The 17,659-nt window shown below is 46.6% G+C and overlaps 1 protein-coding gene across 2 annotated transcripts; it reads left to right on the top strand.

The window, feature by feature from the left end:
- Positions 1 to 21: 21 nt before the first annotated feature.
- VARS2 (valyl-tRNA synthetase 2, mitochondrial) lies at positions 22 to 16,213 on the top strand. 2 transcript variants are annotated; one of them, XM_075260314.1, is made up of 30 exons: positions 22 to 90; positions 1,012 to 1,179; positions 1,276 to 1,357; positions 1,790 to 1,890; positions 2,330 to 2,451; positions 3,219 to 3,285; positions 3,653 to 3,750; positions 3,834 to 3,915; positions 4,384 to 4,503; positions 4,681 to 4,789; positions 4,863 to 4,951; positions 5,483 to 5,573; positions 6,347 to 6,474; positions 6,562 to 6,665; positions 7,019 to 7,100; positions 7,180 to 7,256; positions 7,853 to 7,925; positions 8,006 to 8,120; positions 8,270 to 8,340; positions 8,991 to 9,116; positions 9,567 to 9,671; positions 10,273 to 10,341; positions 12,149 to 12,227; positions 12,430 to 12,557; positions 12,632 to 12,784; positions 12,896 to 13,096; positions 13,176 to 13,287; positions 13,640 to 13,830; positions 14,169 to 14,270; positions 15,933 to 16,213. In XM_075260314.1, exons 2-30 carry the CDS (start codon positions 1,033 to 1,035, stop codon positions 15,999 to 16,001), a joined length of 3,093 nt encoding a protein of 1,030 aa, XP_075116415.1. In that variant the 5' UTR covers positions 22 to 90; positions 1,012 to 1,032; the 3' UTR covers positions 16,002 to 16,213. The 2 variants fall into 2 exon arrangements, with proteins under 2 accessions (XP_075116415.1, XP_075116416.1); XM_075260315.1 differs by having other exon boundaries at positions 15,936 to 16,213.
- Positions 16,214 to 17,659: the final 1,446 nt, after the last annotated feature.

Here is a 17,659-nt window from a genome sequence, read left to right on the forward strand (position 1 = left end):
TGTGCTGGAACGCAGGCTCGTACTTCCGACTGTCAGAGGAGTTGTGTGGCCGGGAGGTTGGTGGCTGCATGCCGGGGACAGAGAGGCAAGGTCAGTGTGAGGAGAGGGACACCTCAGGGGGACAAACCTACATAATACACTGCCAAACCGGGCCACAGGTGAAACTACAACTCCCAGCATGCTCTAAGAACAGAGGAGGAGTGTGCCGGCTGGGAGTTGTAGTCTCACAATCCCCGGGGGCTGCTGTCCTCTGCTGCGGTGCTGAAGTTAGCTCATTAAAGGGATTGTTCTAAATCCTTGGGGTCTTGGACAACCCCTTTAAATTATACTTCCCTATAGCGCCCAAATAATTCTGCCATATAGTGTCCAATCAATACTCTCAACCAAACTATTATACATCGCCCATATAATACCGCCATGTCTTAAAAATTTCAGACCTATACCCACACAATATACAATTCCTCATTATTATACTCAATACCTGACCATGTAATTACAGTATCAAGTGGCCAAATAATACTGCCGTAGAGTTCCTACATAATACTCCCGCATAAGTCTCCATGCACACGTCCGAGTGTGCCATCCAAGGGGGTGTCCGATGGTCTGTTCCAATGAAAATAGAGCAAAATCTATCCTACTTCGGAACAGAATGGATCGGAAGTCCACGTGGATATGAGTGCATGATGTGCATGGCGTCTAATGATGCCATATAGCGCTGACATAATACCGTTGTACCATACTGTACTCAGACATAAGGATACGTGCCTGGTTTATTCCATAACTCCTATAGATTACAATACACGAGGACAGTATGGCTGCCTTGGTATTGCACAGAATTCCCCCTAGTGCTTGTTGATGTTATTACAGAGCGGTTGTACTCACTGGTCACTTATAGGCAGGTTCTTCTTGTCTTGTACAAATGCTCTGAAATCCTTGTGTTGAGTCTGTCTCGGTCAATGACGGATTTGCCACTTTTTTTCATTGTACTAGGAAGTTATTTCTTTCTTTTAGGGCTCCTCCCCCTCTCTTACAATGCTCCGCCTCTTACGTGACACTAACCGCTGTGTCTTTGGAAGGGCACCCCGCAGAGCTGCCAGCACCGTCACCGAGCGGATCAAGAGGGATGAGAGGCGGCAGCGACAGCGGGCTCAGCTGGAGGAGGGTGCGGCACAGGAAGAGGTAGATGATACTTTGTTATTACAGTGTGTAATACAGAGATACAGTATGGCTGTAGTGTGTATACAGGATGTATATTATTAACTCTCCCTCTGCCAGGTGTCACCAGGTAAAGGCCGACACTGGAAGGACAAAGAGACAATTGAGTATGAAGGTCACACGGCGCCCGGAGAAAAGAAAGGTAGGACGGTATATTAGGCGCCATCTGCGGTGTCCTGCTGCTTCCCTTGTTATACACCACAGCTGGTAATATCAGGGTGTTATACTAGCTACTGACAACAGGGGGCATCATCACAGTGCAATAGGAAAGTGGTAACAGATGCCTGCTTTGCAATAAGGGGCAGCACCTCTGAGTTTAATGGGGTTTTCTGGGACTGAGGATCAGTCCTCAATATATATTAATAGGGACCCCCACGATCATGTGGATGAAGAGGCAGCAGCGAATAGGTGAGTGCATACATGTGGGGGAGTGCTGTACATTGGCTAGGGGCTGTCCCTGAATGGGACTGAGCTGTTGCTGTACCATGTGACCTATAAATGTGATTATATTGTCACGGTACTATGTGGCTACATATTCCCCTTCCCTGATACATGCCTTGTGTTTCCTTTGTAGATACCAGTAATCCACTACCTGCGGCGTACAGTCCACGATATGTCGAGGCCGCCTGGTATTCCTGGTGGGTAAAGGAAGGATTTTTCAAGCCGGAGTACCAGGTAAGGATGTCGGTATAACCATATATAGATCCGGGGTGACGGTAAGATAGTATCCAGACACGGACCACACTATTTGGGGCCAGACCGTACACGGACCGCATCATTTGGGTCAGTGCTGCAGCTTCTCCCCTTAATACCAAGCACAGCGCTGCTCGTATTGTATTGTATATTGGGACTGAGTTGCTGCTGTGTCATGTGACCAATATATGTGATGTCATCAGCGCGGGGATGAGGCTGCAGCACCCGGGTACTAGATAGATCCCATATTGGTGACCTACTGTATCCTAATGTCCTGGAAATCCGGAGAGATACCCGTGCATTTACAGAGAGCAGAAGGGAAGGAAAGCTTCAGGTTATCTAGTTTGCCTCCATACATGTACACAGCAGATGTATAGATACAGTATATAGCTGATAAGTGGTGTTGTTTGTGTCATTGCAGAGTCGTCTCCCCCACGCCAGGCCGGAGGTCTTCTCTCTCTGCATCCCTCCTCCTAATGTTACCGGCTCCCTCCACCTCGGCCATGCTCTTACTGTGGCCATTGAGGATTCTCTTGTGCGTTGGTAAGAGAGATGATGTCTGTATAACGGGATGAGTTCAGGATCGTCCTCACTGGGAGATCATTCCGTGCCTGTATCATTGCTTATTTGGATACAATGTACCCCATTATATCTGCACCCTAACTTTTTTTCCATAACCCCCCCAAACACAGCAAGCACTTCTCAAACCAAAAGTAAGCCTGTTCCATATTAATATTGTATATAGACAGAAAGATATATACCTGCTGTACGAAGCTACCAGAAGATGCCAAATTGTGGGAGGTTGTCCTTGTATACAGTATATAGGGGTGCAGTATAGGGAACCTTATAGGTGCAGTATAGGGAACAATAGTGCGGCAGGAGTGAGGCCTGAAAACATTTTGGTAAACTGCTGTTCCTCTCACCTTAAAATCAGTCCTCAAAAGTTGTCCCGAGACTGAAAACCTGCACAGACTTAATACTTTTCACCGCTGAGGGTTTGTTACATTTGTACACAATACACAAACCACAGTCCTCATAGTTTGCTACATTGTATCAGTCAGGAGTTCAGACGGCTCAGCTCACAAAAGATTGTCTAGACTGGATACAATTGTAACAAACCCTCATCACTATACAGGTGAACACTGCAATACCGGGCACGGCCTATGGCAAGGAGTGGCACTGTTTCTGGGGTAATAAGTAAGCACTCCTCAGGCCAGGTTCAAGAAATTTTAATGTGATTTTTAGAAAAATTTTAGGTGACGATTGTTTTATTCGCCATGACATTCATAGTCCCTTCTTCTGTCTGGCAGGAGGAGGATGCTGGGCGAGAAGGTTCTGTGGGTGCCGGGATCCGACCATGCAGGGATTGCCACACAGGTACGTCTCCGGATCTGCTTGTGGTTTTCTGCCTTAGAGAAACATTGCCGTCATCTTTTAAGGGGTTTTACAGGTTTATTAACCCCCTCATGGCCGTTTTGCTAAATCCCCGAGCAGGAGACGTTCATTTGTTCTGTGCGGTGTCCGGGTGTCTCACCTACACAGGTTACCTATATACCTATCCTGTGAATAGGTGATCTGTATGACAAATCAATTTGGGGTTAGAAGCCCCCTTTAAAGGTAACATTAACAGTAAAAAGAGCCGGGATTTCTATAGATCAGTCTGCTTGGCTCCTCCTGCTCTGTAGAGATCAGTATGGCGGCTTTCCTTTACAGAGTCTGTAGCCATTGACCTCTGTTTTTGCAGACTGTGGTAGAGAAGAGCCTGTCTAAGGAGCGAGGTCTCTCACGTCACGATCTGGGCCGGGAGGAATTTCTCAAGGCGGTGTGGGAATGGAAGGAGAGGTAATGCAGCGGAGCGGTGTGTACAGAGCTCTACATGACCGCGTCTTCACTACGTCTCATAGTAATTCTCTATCTTCTTACAGTAAAGGGGACAGAATATATCACCAGCTGAAGTCTCTCGGGGCGTCTCTGGACTGGGAGCGATCCTGCTTCACTATGGACGGTGTAAGTGTTATATCCTGTATCCCTGCAGTATGGGCTCATATGGTAGAGCTCCAGATCTGCTGCTTTCTAGTCCACCTCTATAATGGGTACCGGACATTTTTCTAACACATTTAGGGCCTGTCCTTTTGGATAGGGCATCCGTATTAGATTAGTGGGGATCCGACTCTTGACACCCCTACCAGTTGGCTGTTTGCCTCTGCATCGTTCGCATTGGTCTGGACAACTCCTATGAGGTCATAGAGGGGGGGGGGGTCATCCGCTTGGGACTTCTCATTCGGAGCTGGAATATCCCTGGTGAGACAGCCCTTGAAGCCATCATTATATAGGGGGCATTGAGTCCTTAGCTGACCCTCCTCTGGCAGATATTTGGTCTTACATAGACGTTATAGCTGTTCCATACTGTCATCCCTCCCTTTGATCGTACGAGCCCCGTGTCCGCTCACTGACCCGATCTTCTGTTCTTCTCAGCGTTTCTCCCGCGCAGTGTCCGAAGCCTTCATCCACCTCCATGAGAGCGGTTTGGTTCATCGCCGGCATCGTCTTGTGAACTGGTCCTGCAGCCTCCGATCTGCCATCTCTGACATTGAGGTTAGTTATTGACGTGCGGTTTCCTCTCCTTTGTCTTCTCTGTACAGCACAGACCAGGGACCAGTCAGCCTTGGCACTCCCAGCATGCACCAGTCACGTATGCTGGGATATGTAGTTTTCCACCGCTGCAGTGCCGCAGGTTGTTGATCCATAGACCATTATATTCCCTTTGCACAGGTGGAGAGTCGGCAGCTGAATGGTAGAACCTACCTGTCTGTACCCGGCTACCAGAGGAAGGTTCCCTTTGGGCTCCTGTTCAGCTTTGCGTACCCCACTGAAGAAGGAGGTAGGATGGTGAATCTGACGGGGGCTCTGCATGGAGGTGTCCTGGTCTCTTAGTGGCTTCCTTTGTTTTGTAGATGATGAAGTTATTGTGGCCACCACACGCCCTGAGACTATGCTGGGGGACACGGCTGTGGCGGTCCATCCAGACGACCCCAGGTACCGGGTGAGTTTCCGTTATCCTATATAGTAAGGGTTCTATATTGGTGACTATTGCCCTCCTCTGCCGTCAGTGCGGTGCCGTCTTAGGCTGTGGTCAAATGTTGTGGATTAAAGGAGTTGTAAACTGATATCCTGTCCTTAGGATAGGTCATTAATATCACATCTGCAGGAGGACGACTCCCGGCACCCCTGCCGATCAGCTGATTGAAGCGGTCTGGGTGCTTCCTTTAGTACCGTAGCTTCTTCATTGTATACCGCACACTGTATAGCGCCTTCACCTGGTATTTCACTTAAATGGGACTGAGCTGCCTCATGGTCATGTGACTGATCATGTGACAACCATCAGGATGAGGCTACAGCATTTGTCCAAGCAGCATGGCCCCTGTAGACAATTGATCGGCTGGACTGGTTGGATCCACTCCCCAGGTGATCTACACTGAAGCCTAGAACAATATTAAAGTCCAGTGTGAAAGTCCATTTAGTTGTTATTTTTATTATTTTATTTTAATATGTTTTTTCTTTCTTTTTCTCCTAGAAATTCCAGGGAAAGAATCTTCTTCACCCCTTTACTGGGCGTCTGCTCCCTGTTGTCACTCATCAGCTGGTCAACCCAGAGTTTGGCACTGGTCAGTACAGCACCAATATAATAGCACTGGTCAGTACAGCACCAATATAATAACACTGGTCAGTATAGCACCAATATAATAGCACTGGTCAGTACAGCACCAGTATAATAGCACTGGTCAGTATAGCACCAATATAATAGCACTGGTCAGTATAGCACCAATATAATAGCACTGGTCAGTATAGCACCAATATAATAGCACTGGTCAGTATAGCACCAATATAATAGCACTGGTCAGTATAGCACCAATATAATAGCACTGGTCAGTATAGCACCAATATAATAGCACTGGTCAGTATAGCACCAATATAATAGCACTGGTCAGTATAGCACCAATATAATAGCACTGGTCAGTACAGCACCAGTATAATAGCACTGGTCAGTACAGCACCAATATAATAGCACTGGTCAGTACAGCACCAATATAATAGCACTGGTCAGTACAGCACCAATATAATAGCACTGGTCAGTATAGCACCACTATAATAGCACTGGTCAGTATAGCACCAGTATAATAGCACTGGTCAGTATAGCACCAGTATAATAGCACTGGTCAGTACAGCACCAATATAATAGCACTGGTCAGTACAGCACCAATATAATAGCACTGGTCAGTATAGCACCAGTATAATAGCACTGGTCAGTACAGCACCAGTATAATAGCACCGTGGCAGGCCTAGCTACATTACAGGACCGGCCAGTATAGCGCCACACAGTGGTCACTTCCATAGTTTATTATGCGGTATATGACCCCGGCCCCCTGCTTACCTGTAGGCGCGGTGAAGGTGACCCCGGCTCACAGTCTGGTAGATTTTGACATCGCTCAGGACCTGGCGCTCCCATTGGTTTCTGTGATTGGAGAAGATGGAGCCATGACGGAGGCCGGAGGAGACTGGATACAGGTTTAGCAGATCTTTCTCATCCACGCACCTCCATCTGTTGTGTTCGTCAGTGTTTCGGTCATTTCTTATCTGTGTCCCTCTTTATAGGGCGTGAAAAGATTTGATGCCCGGGAGAAAGTTGTGTCTGCCCTGAAGGAGAAAGGTCTCTATAGAGGAGACTGCGAGCACGCCATGCTGCTCCCTGTCTGCAGGTGAGTCCTGCACGGCCACTATATCTATTACTAGTAGTACGGCCACTAGATGGCGCTAAGTAACCACAATGCCATCTAGTGGTACATAGTTAATTTACAGCACGAGATGACAAATTATTATCCTCTACTTCACATCCATGTAGTTAGACAGTACAATTCTGTCTGCCTGCGGCCACCACTAGGGGGAGCTCACTGAAGTGGGATTTGTACAGTTCTCTTTGACATCAATCCCTATGGAAGAATCCTCTCTGCTCCCCCTAGTGGTGGCTCCAGGAAGAACATTCCGTCCTCCATTGTACCTGAGAGCGGACACTTATACGAAATCTTCTCCTTGTCTCCTTTGTGCCTTGAAGTCGCTCCGGCGATGTCATCGAACACTTACTGAAGCGCCAATGGTTTGTGAACTGCGAGGAGATGGCCCGAAAGGCTCTGAGGGTAAGACCTGTTATTCCCTAATCTTCTCTTACCCCTCCCTAGGTCTCCTCTCATATAACGTCTCTGATATTATCCCAAGGCGGTGGAGTCAGGAGAGCTGAAGATCTCGCCATCGTATCACCAGAAGAACTGGAGGAATTGGCTCGCAAACATCAGGTAGACCTAGCCGAGAATTGTCCTATGCATTGTCATTGGAATTCACTCTTCTATTTAAAGGGATTGTCTCATTACAGACTTCCCTTTAATATGGGGTAAATTGCCTTTAGCTGATAATCTCCTCTGCAGTGCCCTCTACAGGGGAAACCTTGTATTACATAGTGACATGTGACAATGGTAACACTGTATCTAAAATGTGTCACTAAGTTCCTGACCCCCATGTCACATCCTCATGCATTTGGTTTTTTAGACATGCGACCACCCCATTGATCTTTTTATAGATTCAGCCTTTGCCATTGAGGACCCTGGGAAAGCTGGGTGACAGCCCCTGTAACACTGGATTCTTAGTTATAGTAGTTGGCCCTCACTTTTTCCAGAAACTATTATATTGCCAGGGTTGTGCTGGGAGTTGTAGTTTTAGCACAGATGGCCGTACCCCTGATAGACAGGATGAAAACCTCCATGCTTTACACTGCAGGCTGTATTCCGAAAACTGAAAAACAATGTAAACCTATCCCCTGTAGTTTGTAATAGGCAACATTGACCCCAGTGGATACCTGTGCCCCCTTCATTGTGCCCCCTTTTGTCGCCCGCAGTGACTGGTGCATCTCGCGACAGCTTTGGTGGGGACATCAGATTCCGGCCTACTTTGTGACTACGTCTCTCCAGGTAGGTAGAGTCCTTATAAAGGTGCAGTCTGTATACCAGAGACCGTCCCATCACTGACCCCAGCACTGTCTACACCGCAGGCTAACAAAGATGAGAGTGAAGGATTCTGGGTAGCTGCGCACAGCGAATCGGAAGCCAGGAGGAAGGCCGCCATTGTGCTGGGGAAACCAGAGGCCGAGCTCAGCCTTAAAAGAGGTGCGGACCCTGAGACTAGGGATGTCTGTAGGACGTATAATCCAGAATATTTGATAATCCGGCACCTCTCCGGCCCCTTGGCTAGTCTTATTGTATATAGGTCGGATTGCTCTTCAGTCTCGTTCCTTATTGCTCCTTTTCTCGTGTAGATGAAGACGTTCTCGATACCTGGTTTTCATCCGCTCTTTTTCCATTTGCTATGCTGGGATGGCCGGAACGGGTGAGTCCTGTGTGTTTTCAGTCTGACTCTGGATTATAGGAGATATATCACCAATTTATCACATAATTTAGGGGCCGGGAAACAAGATCAGCTCTGAAGTGGACTGAACTCTGCATGCCAGATCAGCTTAGCTGAGCCCTACTGTAGTCAGGCCGGCAACCATGGCTGATACACAGATATTGTTTCTGAATAGACCTTACCCCATAAAACAGAACTGCTTTCTTGCAGCCACCACTAGGGGGAGCCGAGGAGCTTACTGTGTACTATGCTATAATTGAATTCAATGTATAAGCAGTATACCGATAGCTCCTGAGCTCCCTCTAGTGGTGGCGGTTGCGAGCCAGATTGTTAACTTTCATTTAACATCAAGCACTTGTCCAAGTGTGCCTTGTGAGGGGGTGTCCGAGGGTCTGCCAAAAATACAGCAGATCCTGTCCTGCATTTCATCAGAACAGAATGGGTCGGAAGCCCCTATAACAGAAGGCACTCGGATCTGATGCAAAAACGGGCCCCGCCTCGGTTGCACGCTTGCTCATGTGCATGGGGTCTTACATTCATTTACATGCTGAAGATTTGGAACTCTGTGTCAGAAAATAAAGAAATAGGAACCAAAGACATATTCAGGGATGAACTTTGTGTCTTCCAAACAGACTGAAGATCTTGAGGATTTTTACCCCAACTCTCTCTTGGAGACGGGCAGTGACCTCCTGTTCTTCTGGGTGGCTCGGATGGTGATGTTAGGAGAAGAGCTTACGGGCCGGTTACCATTCAAAGAGGTACTGGAATATTCCAGGGGGCGCTGCTTTAGATAACCATTGTGTCTACCCCATTAGGGAATCCCAGAATAGCAAACAGAGCGCGTCTCATTGTGGAGGACCCACCATGTCCTTGTATCATATGGTCAGCCCATTGATTTTAATAGAAACGGTGTAATACTACATTCCATCTGTGGTGGCGCTGCAGGGAAACTGAACAGTTACTGCCAGGTTGATCGCTGAGAGGGTCCGAACAGCACGAGACCATTGTCCTGCCCCTACTAATATAAGCACGGCAGCTTGTGTGGTCTATTGCTCAGCTGCAGTACCAGACACAACCCGTGGACAAGAGTGGCGCTGTTTCTTGGAGAAATCAATCATGTCTAATCTCCTCCTACCCCCCGATGGAGGCTTTGTTGTTAGGACTCCTATGGATAGTTATGTCCGTGATTTCTGTCTCTATTCCGCCAGGTCTTCCTGCACTCCATGGTCCGAGATGCTCATGGAAGGAAAATGAGTAAATCTTTGGGGAACGTTCTTGACCCTCTGGATGTAATGACAGGAATTTCACTGGAGGTAAGGATAGTTCTCTAGTACCTGTGCAAGCTGCAGCAAACATGGCACATGTTAAAGGGGTCTTCTCATTTTTGGATGACCTAACCCTGTGATTTTTGGGGGTCCTCACCAGTTACTTCGGTTCTTAAAGGGGTTATTCATAAACTGTTTAAGCCCGCTTGCTTCCCCCAGGCTCTATTTGGGCCAACGCTCAGGATTCTGGCTGGTTCTGACCTTGGATCATATCACCAAAACCAGAACCCGAGTTGATCCGTCGATGGCTTCCCTATTACAGTGATCTGATCTGCCCGGTGACTACCTGGGAACATGAGGATGAGAGGAAGCAGAGCTGCCCTGGTGCTGGTTCTGATCACATGACCTAGGATCGGCCCAAATAGAACCCCCAGGGAAGTAAGTTTAAACTGTTCCTGGAGAATCCCTTTAAGTCTATCCTTAAAGGGATCTTTTAGGCCCTGATATTGCCATGGCGTTGCACAGATGCCCTGACTTACAGACGGTGCAGTGTCGAGAAATCGTCACTGTTCACCAGACGTGATTTTTATGTTTTGGAACAAAAGCGTACACGTTCTCCTCCTTCATATAGTTCATTGTGTCCTTACAGGACCTGCGGGAAAAGCTAAAGGAGGGAAATTTGGACCCTCGAGAACTAAAAGTAGCAGAATCTGGACTGGTAAGAAGTGAATTGGGCTCAGAGAGTGTGAGGATTGGATCTGAAAAAACCTGCATCGTAAAGTGCACACATATCAGTGTCATACAGTGTACAAATAACACCGCTATACTGTGCCCAAATAACAGGTTACCTAAATATTTATATGTAGGAATAACTCCGCCATACTGTGCCCAAATAATAGGGCTACCTAAACATTTATATGTAGAAATAACACCGCCATACTGTGCCCAAATAATAGGGCTACCTAAACATTTATATGTAGAAATAACACCGCCATACCATGCCCAAATAATAGGGCTACCTAAACATTTATATGTAGAAATAACACCGCTATACTGTGCCCAAATAACAGGGCTACCTAAACATTTATATGTAGAAATAACACCGCCATACCTTGCCCAAATAATAGGGCTACCTAAACATTTATATGTAGAAATAACACCGCCATACCATGCCCAAATAATAGGGCTACCTAAACATTTATATGTAGAAATAACACCGCCATACCGTGCCCAAATAATAGGGCTACCTAAACACTTATATGTAGGAATAACACCGCCATACTGTGCCCAAATAATAGGGCTACCTAAACACTTATATGTAGGAATAACACCGCCATACTGTGCCCAAATAATAGGGCTACCTAAACATTTATATGTAGAAATAACACCGCCATACCGTGCCCAAATAATAGGGCTACCTAAACATTTATATGTAGAAATAACACCGCCATACCATGCCCAAATAATAGGGCTACCTAAACATTTATATGTAGAAATAACACCGCCATACCATGCCCAAATAATAGGGCTACCTAAACATTTATATGTAGGAATAACACCGCCATACTGTGCCCAAATAATAGGGCTACCTAAACATTTATATGTAGAAATAACACCGCCATACCATGCCCAAATAATAGGGCTACCTAAACATTTATATGTAGAAATAACACCGCCATACTGTGCTCAAATAATAGGGTTACCTAAACATTTGTATGTAGAAATAACACCGCTATACTGTGCCCAAATAACAGGGTTACCTAAACATTTATATGTAGAAATAACACCGCCATACCGTGCCCAAATAATATGGCTACCTAAACATTTATATGTAGGAATAATACTGCCATACTGTCAACATAAAGAGCCAAATGGTCACTAAAAATACTTCTAACTCCTGCAAGGGTAACAATACTATATGCCACAGTGCACTCATACTGCCATACAGTGCCCAAATAATACAGCTATGTTGTGTCTAAGAAAAATATCACACGATTCTATAAAAATAAGATAATGTGCAGAAATAATACTGCCATACAGTGAATAAATAAAGCTGCATTATAACAAAAAAAAAAAAATTCAAAACGTTCCATATACTGCAAAAGTAGCAATGCAGTGTAAAAATAATAGTGCCATACAGTACCCAAGTAATAGACCTATAGTGTAGCTAAAGATGCTGCCAAATACTGAACTGACTGACTGTGCCATACAGGAAAGATTCCAGCGTACCATACACACATCTTAGAGGTGTATTGTACATAAAAACAATGCTGCCATATGTTTGCAGAATTAATAGTGCCATACCATGTAGAATACTGCCATGATGTGTACAAGTAATAGAGCTATAGTGTAGCTAAAAGAATCCCGCCATAAGCTGCAAAAGTAAGAATGTCATACAGTGTACTAAAAATACCGCCATACTGTGTCCAAATAATGGAGCTATATTGTATCTAAAAAATACTGCCATACTTGTACAGAACAGGAACCAGTAAATTGTCGGTATTATTTTGTTTTGTCTCTGCCAGGTAAAGGATTATCCCCATGGGATACCGGAGTGCGGGACCGATGCCCTGAGGTTCGCCCTCTGCTCTCATAGAGTACAAGGTGAGGGATCGCTCATTGTTCACGTTGCACTTCTGTCCCCTTTAATATCACTGAAGTGGTTAAAACCGGTAACAATATTAGATTTAGATTCTATTTTTTTCCCCAAAACAGCGCCACCCTTGTCCATGGCTGTGACCGGTACTGCAGCCGATCTCCATTTATATATTATGCCTTATACCTGTCCCCCCCTTTGTCTCCCTAGGTGATGACATTAATCTGGACGTTGCTTCCGTCCTCGCCGTGCGCCATTTCTGCAACAAAGTGTGGAATGGGGTGAAGTTCACGCTGTCGGCGCTAGGGGAGGGGTTTACTCCACTACCTATGGGAGAGGTGAGGGAAGCGTCTGTCTCCTATGTACCGTCCCTTTAAGTTCTGCTTTATGAACGCTCGTGTCTTGGTATCAGCTCAGGCCGCCGTCTCCCCTGGACCGATGGCTGCTGGAGCGGCTGCGGCTGCTGACAGAGGACTGTGAGAAGAAGCTGCAGAGCTACGAGATTCACCAGGCGACGGCCGCCATTCATAACTTCTGGCTGAAGAACTACTGCGACGTGTATGTGGTAAGTGGACGTCAGTGTCAGTAAGACTACAAGTACCAGCATGCCCGGACTCCTCCTCTGCTGGGAGTTGGAAAGTTGTTTGCTATTTTGTTATGTCTGATCTGTGCACAGGAAGCCGTGAAACCCATTGTGAGGGGCCCCGGGGGCTCCGACGCTCGGCAGGTGCTGTATTGGGGCGCAGAGCTGACGCTTCGCCTTCTTGCCCCCTTTACTCCGTACCTCTCAGAAGAGCTGTGGCAGCGATTACCGCCATCTAGTGCTTGTCCCGCGCCCAGCGTCTGCGTGGCTGAATACCCCGGCCCTTGGCACACGGTAAGATGGTGGGAGCTGCGTCTTGTAGGAGGTGCAGAGGTGAGGTGGAGATGTCTTATCGCCCTCACTCCATTCCCAGGCTCATTGGCGGTATCCTGAGGAGACGCGACGCTTCGACTTTGTCTATTCTGTGGTACGGACGTTGCGCGGTCTGAGGAGCGACTACAACCTGACCAAGGCCAGGCCGGAAGGTAATGGGGGGGGTCGCTGAGGATTAAAGGGGTCTTTGTCTTATTGCACTTTGTATATCTCCACCTGCCATGGAGGGATCTGAGGTGACATCCTCAGGTAACACCTCCTGGCACAAACTGAGCGGCGGGATTTTCTTATTAGCGGCCACCTATTGGTTTATTCCAGCAGATAGTGGCCCCAATGCCCGCCCCTGTGCCGTCCAGCCTCTGCTTCCTCCTCAAGAGTCCGTGCCCTGTATGATTTCTAATATTGGGGCAATCCCTTTAACATTTCTTTATATAGAAGCCGACGACCCCTTTAAGTGCTGCACCGTATCTCGGCTCCTGATCCCCGTCTCGCTTTATTCTGCAGTCTGTATCTCCTGCTCCCAAGAGGACGACCTGCAGTCTCTTCAGTCTTTCCTGTCTCCGCTGCAGACTCTCTCGTTTTCGGGGCCCCTTCACGTCCACCTGTCAGCAGCCGCACCCCGGGAGGCTGTCGATGGTACGGGCTGGGCCTCAGAAAAAGTTACAGACGGCTGCCATGTTTACATGAACCTGAAGGTTTGTCATTAGTAATTAACCCTTTCACTGTCGCTGCGTTCTAGTTTACACCATGAGCCAGTTCTGAACACACAGCTGCGGGGCCGGTACAGTGTACTCTGTTGTTACAGTGTACACCGTTGTCTCAGTTGTTACAGTGTACACCGTTGTCTCCGTTGTTACAGTGTATACCGTTGTCTCCGTTGTTACAGTGTACACCGTTGTCTCCGTTGTTACAGTGTACACTGCTGAGGGATCAGGATTTCAGCTGCTGTTTCCATTCTCTGGCAGAGAAGAGAGATCTTGTGAATGAAGCGCCGAGCCCCCTAAGTGTCTTATTGTCTGCTGTTCTTCCTCAGGGACTGCTGGATCCTTCCTCAGAACTCCACAAGCTACAGGCAAAGCTTAAGAAGCTGGAGAACCAGGTCAGAGGCAAGACGAAGGAAGAAGAGGAGGCGGAGGTAGGTTATGGGAGAGGGGACTGCAGGTGTCTACAGCGTCTCTTGTCAGCCTTCAGAATATCAGTACCAGTATAGTACCACTGCCTGTATATATTACCAGTGTCTGTGTATAGTACCATTGCCTGTATATAGTACCAGTATAGTACCACTGCCTGTATATATTACCAGTGTCTGTGTATAGTACCATTGCCTGTATATAGTACCAGTATAGTACCACTGCCTGTATATAGTACCACTGCCTGTGTATAGTACCACTGCCTGTATATAGTACCACTGCCTGTGTATAGTACTAGTGCCTGTGTATAGTACCACTGCCTGTGTATAGTACTAGTGCCTGTGTATAGTACCACTGCCTGTATATACCACTGCCTGTATATAGTACCACTGCCTGTATATACCACTGCCTGTATATAGTATCACTGCCTGTGTATAGTACCAGTATAGTACCAGTGCCTGTATATACCACTGCCTGTATATAGTACCACTGCCTGTATATAGTACCACTGCCTGTGTATAGTACCACTGCCTGTGTATAGTACCACTGCCTGTGTATAGTACTAGTGCCTGTGTATAGTACCACTGCCTGTGTATAGTACCACTGCCTGTATATACCACTGCCTGTGTATAGTACCACTGCCTGTGTATAGTACTAGTGCCTGTGTATAGTACCACTGCCTGTATATAGTACCACTGCCTGTATATAGTACCACTGCCTGTGTATAGTACCACTGCCTGTGTATAGTACTAGTGCCTGTGTATAGTACCACTGCCTGTATATACCACTGCCTGTATATAGTATCACTGCCTGTGTATAGTACCAGTATAGTACCAGTGCCTGTATATACCACTGCCTGTATATAGTACCACTGCCTGTATATAGTACCACTGCCTGTGTATAGTACCACTGCCTGTGTATAGTACCACTGCCTGTGTATAGTACTAGTGCCTGTGTATAGTACCACTGCCTGTGTATAGTACCACTGCCTGTATATACCACTGCCTGTGTATAGTACCACTGCCTGTGTATAGTACTAGTGCCTGTGTATAGTACCACTGCCTGTATATAGTACCACTGCCTGTATATAGTACCACTGCCTGTGTATAGTACCACTGCCTGTGTATAGTACCACTGCCTGTGTATAGTACCACTGCCTGTGTATAGTACTAGTGCCTGTGTATAGTACCACTGCCTGTATATACCACTGCCTGTATATAGTACCACTGCCTGTATATACCACTGCCTGTGTATAGTACCACTGCCTGTATATACCACTGCCTGTATATAGTACCACTGCCTGTATATAGTACCACTGCCTGTGTATAGTACCAGTATAGTACCACTGCCTGTATATAGTACCACTGCCTGTGTATAGTACCAGTATAGTACCACTGCCTGTATATAGTACCACTGCCTGTGTATAGTGCCACTGCCTGTATATAGTACCACTGCCTGTATATAGTACCACTGCCTGTATACAGTACCAGTATAGTACCACTGCCTGTATATAGTACCACTGCCTGTATATAGTACCACTGCCTGTATATAGTACCAGTATAGTACCAGTGCCTGTATATACCACTGCCTGTATATAACACCACTCCTCTCATTGATCATCCGTCAGCTCCTTCTTTCCTCTTCACTGTCGTCTTCTGTTTCTTTAGGAGAATTCTCTGCAGATGAAAATTTCTAGAATTCTCCGTGTGATGAAGACCTTGGAGCAAATGTCCTAGGACCGGAGGAGATAACCACTACCAGCTATAGTGGTGAGCGCCCACTTGTGGCCACGGTGTGTATGACAGGCTCTCGTGTGCTCCTGCCTGTGACGCTCTGGTGGGGTCACTCTGACTCTTACCGCTCTCTTCTTACCGCTCTCTTCTTACCGCTCTCTTCTTACCGCTCTCTTCTTACCGCTCTCTTCTTACCGCTGACTGTATATATTGTAAAATCAGAAACTATAAAACTTTTTTTTTACAAATTTACTGACAATTGTGTTTTTTTTAATAATATTTTGCTGTACAGGATAATATACCGTAACATGCCGGCGTTCCAGCCCCGTTATAGGCCTAATAGCAGAATATCCATGTCAGAGCAGTCAGTGACATGGGCCTGTGTATGACTGAGAATCCTGGACTTTCCAGATGAAGCAGGAACTTCTTAAATTTGTTCTTCTTATTGTTCTTTCCAGGCTTATAATATGACCCGGCACACCCACCGATCAGCAGTTCTCAGCAGCTGATACATGGAGAGTAGAGCAGGAAGCAGACAGCGCCGTTCTCTATGTAGTGGTCATACCAGGTATTGCAGATCATCTCACATTCACTTTAATGGGACCCAAGCTGCAGTACCTCAGTTCAGCCACTACACAGAGAATGGCGCTGTCTGCTTCCTCCTCCATTCTCTGATTGACGGGGGGACCCCTTAGGATACGTTGTAGAAGCCCCCTTTATCTAGATGGATTGATCAGTCCTGAGTATTTATAAGATGCGTGAACCTCATGAATACCAAATGACGACATAATAAGGGAATCCAGCATTGTTCTGTGGAGTCTGGAGTTCAGGTGCAGGGGCCGGGATCTGAGTATCTCCCTCCATTCATCGTCTTCATATCACTGACCCATAGAAGCGAAGGTCAGGTCTATAGGAGTCATTGACCCTCTTGTTTCACAATATAGATGACTGATCATGATCTTCAGTGTTACTTTGTAGCAAGGTCAGAGACTAAGGGTGCATTCACACTGAGTAAACGCTAGCTTATTTTGTAGAGTAAAATTACACTTGTAAATTTTGCTATCCCATTGACTTCAATGATATTTTTTTACAAGTGTAAAAATACGCCTGTAAAAAATACGCCTGTAAAAATACGCCTGTAAAAAATACGCCTGTAAAATGTCATTGAAGTCAATGGGATAGCAAAATTTACAAGTGTAATTTTACTTTACAAAATAAGCTAGCGTTTACTCAGTGTGAATGCACCCTTAGAGCGTCGTCTTGTTTCCTCTGAGCAAAGGTTTGATACAAAACTGACAGCACAGATTGCTCAGGAATGGCGGGGGCACCGGAAATGGTGAAGAAGGGCCCAATAAAGAGCTAGAGTTGTCCTAGAACTATGATACTAATGCCGGCCAGCCCCTGCAGTGGTCAGCTGTATGTGCCCTATATAGTGGTCTGGCACAGTCAGTGGGAGCTGAACTGCAGTACCGGCATATGACCACTATACCGAGACTGGAGCATCCGACTCCATATTGTGTGTAGTATGGGCATCGTCACGTAGAGCTGATCCGAGCACAGACCATCGCTCGGTCCCTCACTGATCAGGTGTGGATGGGCCATAAACAACAAACTCCTAGCCAACCCCTTTAACTATTCAAACCATTAGATGCCTAGGAACC

Source organism: Leptodactylus fuscus, chromosome 11, assembly GCF_031893055.1.
Source record: "Leptodactylus fuscus isolate aLepFus1 chromosome 11, aLepFus1.hap2, whole genome shotgun sequence".
Lineage (NCBI taxonomy): Eukaryota > Metazoa > Chordata > Amphibia > Anura > Leptodactylidae > Leptodactylus > Leptodactylus fuscus.